General features: G+C 33.3%; 1 protein-coding gene across 1 annotated transcript in view; it reads left to right on the top strand.

The window, feature by feature from the left end:
- LOC111389393 (soluble starch synthase 3, chloroplastic/amyloplastic-like) overlaps positions 1–6,349 on the top strand; it is a 13,430-nt gene extending 7,081 nt beyond the window's left edge. Inside the window, exon 8 of the mRNA XM_023014318.1 lies at positions 5,775–6,349. Coding sequence (XP_022870086.1) covers positions 5,775–5,888 — 114 coding nt within the window. The 3' untranslated portion in view covers positions 5,889–6,349. The remainder of the gene's footprint in view (positions 1–5,774) is intronic.
- The last annotated feature ends 59 nt before the right edge of the window (positions 6,350–6,408 follow it).

The raw sequence follows: 6,408 nt of genomic DNA, 5'->3' as shown, positions 1-6,408 counted from the left end.
GTTCCACATGGAGAAAAATTGAAGAAATTTATTGGGGTTGATTTTAAAAGATGGCAACAACAAATGTTGTTTTATCTCACACTCTAGACTTGGCATAATTCTTAAATGAAGATGCTCTCGCTGGGCAAAAAGGAAAAAATAATAGGGCATTACTAATAGCATTGGATGCTAAAAAACATTTAGATTTCTCATGTAAGAACTACATATTGAATGGGTTGGATAATACATTATATAACGTATACAGTTTCAAGAAATCTACCAAAGATCTATGGGTGTCGTTGGAAAAGAAATACAAAACTGAAGACGTTGGAACGAAAAAAGTTCATCGTGGGTAAATTTTTAGACTACAAAATGGTAGATTCAAAAAAGTCATCAATTAAGTACAAGAATTGCAGGTGGTGCTCCATGACATTCACGCAGAGTCTCTCTAAGTGAATCATTTCAAGTGGCTGCAATTATCGAGAAACTTCCACTCATGTGGAAGGACTTCAAGAATTATCTCAAGCACAAGCACAAGCACAAAGAGATGAATATTGAAGAACTCGTCGTCCGGTTGAGAATTGAAGAAGATAACAGAAGTTCGAACAAACGTGTTGGGAGCCATATGCCACGAGCTAAGGCCAATGTGGTGGAATCAAATAACAAGAGCAAGACAAGAAAGCAATCCGTTGAAACTTCTAGGAAGAATGTAAAAAAATTCAAGGGCAATTGTTATAACTGTGGAAAGGTTGAACATCACTTTATCGATTGTGGCAAGCTTAAGAAGCAAGCCCAAATGAATATCACCGAATTTGATGTTATATCTGATGGTATATCAAATATAAATTTGTCGGCCGTTATTTCAGAATGTAACGATGTTGGAAATCCCATGGAGTGGTGGGTAAATATAGGTGCTAACCATCAAATATGTGCTGATAAAGGAATGTTCTCTTCCTACAGTCCAACCTAGGGCGAGAAGCTGTTCATGGGAAATTTCTCAAGTTCAAAAATGGAAGGACAATTAATTTTAAAGATGATGTCGGGCAAGGAACTTAGCCTTAACAATGTTCTTCATGTGCCGTATGTTCGCAAGAACTTAGTGTCAAGTTCTCTATTAAGCAAGAATGGCTTTAAACTGGTCTTTGTATCTGCTAAATTTATACTTACGAAGAATAATCTGTATGTATGCAAAGACTGTAAAAAATGGACTATTCAAGATGAATGTCCTTACTATTGTACTGAATAACTCAAGGAATAAAATATCTTCTACTTATGTTCTTGAGTCTTCTAATTTATGATATTATAGATTAGGACATGCAAAATTTAATTCTATACTCAAGTTAATGAATTTAAGTTTATTACCTAGTATGCATTTTAATAATGGGAAATGCGAAAGTTGTGTAAAGGCTAAGTTAGCCAAAATGTCGTTTCACTTAGTTGAACAATGCACAACACCTTTGGAACTTATTTACACGAATATAAGTGATTTAAAGGTTGTACAAACAAGATGTGGGAAAAGTATTTTATCACATTCATAGATGATTGTACAAGATACTGCTATGTATACTTGTTGAAAAGTAAAGATGAAGCTTTAGAAATGTTTAAGCACTACAAAACTGAAGTTGAAAATCAATTTGAAAAACGAATAAAAATGATTCATAGCGATCAAGGTGGAGAATATGTCGCTCCATTTGAAGAATTTTGTTCAGAATTTGGAATTATTTATCAAACTATAGCACCATCTCATCTTAATCAAATGGGATTGCTGAACGCAAAAATAGAACATTAAGGAAATAATGAATGCAATGTTGGTTAGTTCAGGCTTACCTCAAAACTTGTGAAGGGAAGCAATTCTTTCTACAAATTATATCCTTAATAAAATACCACACAAAAGTAAGATTGAATCACCTTATGAGTTATGAAAAGATCAGAAGCCTTCCTATAAATATCTTACAATGCAGAGTGTTTAGCAAAAGTTCAAATAGCTAGTCCTAAATAAGTAAAGATTGGACCCAAGACAATAGATTGTGTCTTTATCAGATATGTAAATAAAAATAACGCATATCGATTTTTGGTTCATAAATCGAAAATACTTGATGTACATAAAGGTACGATCATTGAATCAAGGAATGATGCTTTCTTTGAAGATATCTTTCCATTTAAGGAAAAAGAAATAAGTTCACACAAACGAACTTATGATGCTGCGAATGAAAACAATCTAGAAGATGACAATAATCAAATAGATGAAGAACTAAGGCACCGTAAAAGGCAAAGGATTTATAAGACTTTTGGTCCAGAATTTCTAACACATCTACTAGAAAATGATCTCAAGACATTTAACAAGCAATGTCCTCTCCTGAAGTTCCTTTTTGGAAAGAAACGGTTAATAATGAAATTGAATCCATTATGAATAATCATACTTAGAAATTGGTTTAACTCCTTCTGAGAAATATAGCTTTAGGCTATAAGTGGATCTTCAAAAAGAAATTGAAGTCGGATGGATCAATAGACAAATATAAGACTAGATTAGTAGCCAAAGGGTATAGATAAGGAATGACTAGATTTATTCTATACCTATTCACCTGTTATGAGGACCACTTCTATACGTGTATTGATTGCAATTACGACATTGCATATTCTTGAAATACATTAAATGGATGTTAAAAATGCATTCATAAATGGCGAATTAGAAGAAGAAATATATATGGAACATGAAGGATTTGTTGCTTTGGAAAATGAGAAAAAAGTGTGTAAGCTTGTAAAATCGTTGTATAGTTTAAAACAAGCACCGAAGTAGTGACGTGAAAAATTTAACAAAACTATGTTGTCAAATGGTTTTAGAATCAATGAATGTGACAAATGTGTCTACATAAAAAACACACCTAACAAATACGTGATCGTATATGTTGATGATATGCTAATATGGGAAATAACTGGAACACTATTTTCTTAACCAAGAAAATGTTAATCAAACATTTTGACACCAAAGATATGGAAATTGTGGACTTGATATTAGGGATTAAGATCTCTAAGACACTTGATGGTTTGTCATTGTCTCAATTACACTATATTGAGGTTATACTAAAGAAATTTAAGGCATATGATGATAGATCAGTTAAGATACCAGTAGACTTAAGTTTACACTTAACCAAAAATACTGGTGATCTCGTATCTTAATTGGAATATTCACGTGTTATAGGCAGTTTGATGTACATTACCAACTGCACGCGTCTAGATATAGCATATGTAGTCAACAAGTTGAGTAAATTTACAGGTAATCCAAGTGCTGATCATTGGAAGGCATTGACTCGAGTACTTAAATACTTAAGACACAAGGTTGAGTATGGATTACACTACAAGGTTGGGTATTTGACATAAAGGATTCAAAGTCTACAAGTATTTATGTATTTGCCACTGGAGATGGAGCTATGTCTTGGAAATCATCTAAGCAAATTTGTATAGCTCGATTCACGATGGAATTTGAGTTTATTGCTTTAGATAAAATCGGAGAGGCGGAATGGCTTCGTAATTTTCTCGAAGATATTCCATATTGGGAAAAGTCGGTACCTGCGATAAATATCCATTGTGATAATCAATCGAGGGTATTTGACATAAAGGATTCAAAGTCTACAAGTATTTATGTATTTGCCACTGGAGATGGAGCTATGTCTTGGAAATCATCTAAGCAAATTTGTATAGCTCGATTCACGATGGAATTTGAGTTTATTGCTTTAGATAAAATCGGAGAGGCGGAATGGCTTCGTAATTTTCTCGAAGATATTCCATATTGGGAAAAGTCGGTACCTGCGATAAATATCCATTGTGATAATCAATCGACAATTGCAATAGCACAAAATAGTACGTATAATAGTAAATTTTAGCATATACGTTAGTTACATAATACCATTAAACAGTTAATATCAAATCGTATAATTTCGATTTATTATGTTAGATCAAAAGACAACTTAGCGAATCCTTTGATGAAAGGACTTAGAAGAGATCAAGTATACCATCTCACGAAGGGATTGGGCCTAAAGCCAATCGAATGGAATCATCATAACAAAAACCCTACCTTATAGATTGGAGATCCCAAGATCTTGGTTTAATGTGACAACCAATTTATGAAAGATTCAAAGTAAAGCACTTACTCCCATTCCTACAAACCTTAAGTGCTAGAGTAAAATTTTGTATAAGGATAAGTGTATATTTTTAATGATTCCTACGCTTTGGAAGAAAGGTAGGAGATCATCTATATAAATGGCTGCTTCTACAAGAATTTGAGCCTTAAATTCTCTTAAAGTACTTATGAAACCAAGAGTTGTTCAGGTCCAAAATGAACACAACCATGAGAATTGAATTGATTAGATAAGTTATGGTATTGATACAGTTGTTTTGATTTACACGAACGGTTGAATAGTTCAAGACATCAATTTCACTAATTAGCTTAGTAAATTTGATTGTATTCAACTAAGGAAGGTTCAAATCTATAAGTCACCTACCTTGATGCTACTTGTCATATGTACTCCTTTAGTTAGAGTCTACATATCATTTGTATTGTGTATTGCATATTGTAAATTTCCATTAATGTAGGGAATTGTTGGAATTGGTTAAGTACAAAAATGGGAAAAGTAACTTTTGTGTCAACTTCGGCCAAATATTCGGACTTGATCCGATAGTCAAATTACAAATATAAATAGACTAACTTGTTCTACTCGTCAAGTAGATTATTTGATATATTTGAAAGTTCAAAACCAATTCCGGATGAATGTGAAATTGTAATCCAAAGTTGGAAGAAAAATAGAGGAAAAATTGGCCTGGATTTTTGCCTAACTACGTCGCTCTCCTATCGCTTGAGCGACAAGCAGACGAAAAAGGTTCTGTTAAAACTTTGAAATTAGTGCTCGAGCAAGATGTTAGCGACGGCAAGTGATGCTTCTGTTGATAAAGTTGCAAGGTTTGGCACGCAGCACTTCACTCACAACCCCTAATTCTCTATAAATAGAATCCTTGGGACGTCCATTTCTTCATCCCAATGATATGCAATCATAGCATACTTTGACTTTCTTTTTTCTCTACCAAAATTCTTCATATACTTTGCATAAATTCTGGTTTTATTTTGTTCATTTGGTTTTATTTTGTTCATTTAACAAGAGTACAAAATCTGATTTTTGTTCATTGATGTTTTGGAGTGTTACTGACATAAGAGGATAGTTGTTGTATCTTAGGAGTTGATTGCCATCATCTATAGGCACCATTGTGGGAAAAATCGGTTTATGGACAAAGATTTCAACTCTTACCTCGACTTTGCATCCATTTCATTTGTCATTATTTTTATGAAATATTTTTATCTTGTTTCCTTACCGTTATTCTATCCAAATTTCGGTAAGATTGGTAAGTTTGGTTTTGGTTTTTAAAGTCATCACTTGTTTATTTTTCCAACAGGTTTTAGTTTAATAGATTTTATGTGGAAGAGTTTCCATATAAATACTTTAGTAAACAATTAGGGTTCGCTTTAATAGATTTTATAGTTATTTTCCTATTTAGTTACGTGAAACCTTACATAATGAAGTCTTTGCATTGTAACACTTAGAACTGATATTTTCTTCCTCTTAGTTCTCTCTTGATTCTCTCCCCATGCTTCTCTCTCTCCCTTTCTTATCAAGTTTCATTCTTGTTCGTTGCTTTCTACTCATGTACTGAAATATTCTTTCTACCACTGCATCATATATTCCTTGTTAAATATTCATCAAGTATATTGTTACTTTTATTCATAGTAATGCATGTTTATGGAACAGGTGGAGGACTTTCAGTTTCACAAAAGCTATTCGTGGGGTGGGACTGAAATAAAAGTTTGGTTGGGGAAAGTTGAAGGGCTTCATGTATACTTTCTGGAGCCTCAAAATGGGTAATTACAAGTGTTACCAGCTTGTTTGTGGCTTGTGGTTTTTACCTTTTTGTTTGAGCTTGTTGCTTATGTTCATAGTTGAAGACCCCAGTTCTGCCTCTGCTTGTTTATCGTATTAATAAACCTCTTTGATGGCATAGTATTTATAGTATGTTTGGTAGTGCTTTTAGGTATTATAAATTGTGAGTTTTATGGAACATGTGGATAATAAATGAGAGGGATAATTGCAGCAGAGGTCCCAAATCTTTCATTTTATTGCAAAATACAACTTAACCTTTAATTTTTCCGGCTGCAGTCCCAAACCTTTAACTTCTGTGGCAGCTAAAGTCCATTTGATAGATTTCATCCACTTATCCGTTAGTCAACCCTTAAATTAAATGTTTGATTCAAATTAACAAATAGATGAGGGTAAAATGGTCCGTTTACATTTTCTATAATAAATTTTTTTTTTAAAACTATTCATCATCTTCTTCAACCTCCTCTCCCCCGTACCCTACCCCACCCTTCCCATTTGTGAGTCCAGT

This window comes from Olea europaea, unplaced genomic scaffold (assembly GCF_002742605.1).
Source record: "Olea europaea var. sylvestris unplaced genomic scaffold, O_europaea_v1 scaffold586, whole genome shotgun sequence".
NCBI lineage: Eukaryota > Viridiplantae > Streptophyta > Magnoliopsida > Lamiales > Oleaceae > Olea > Olea europaea.
This window is presented reverse-complemented; position numbering and strand designations above follow the sequence as displayed.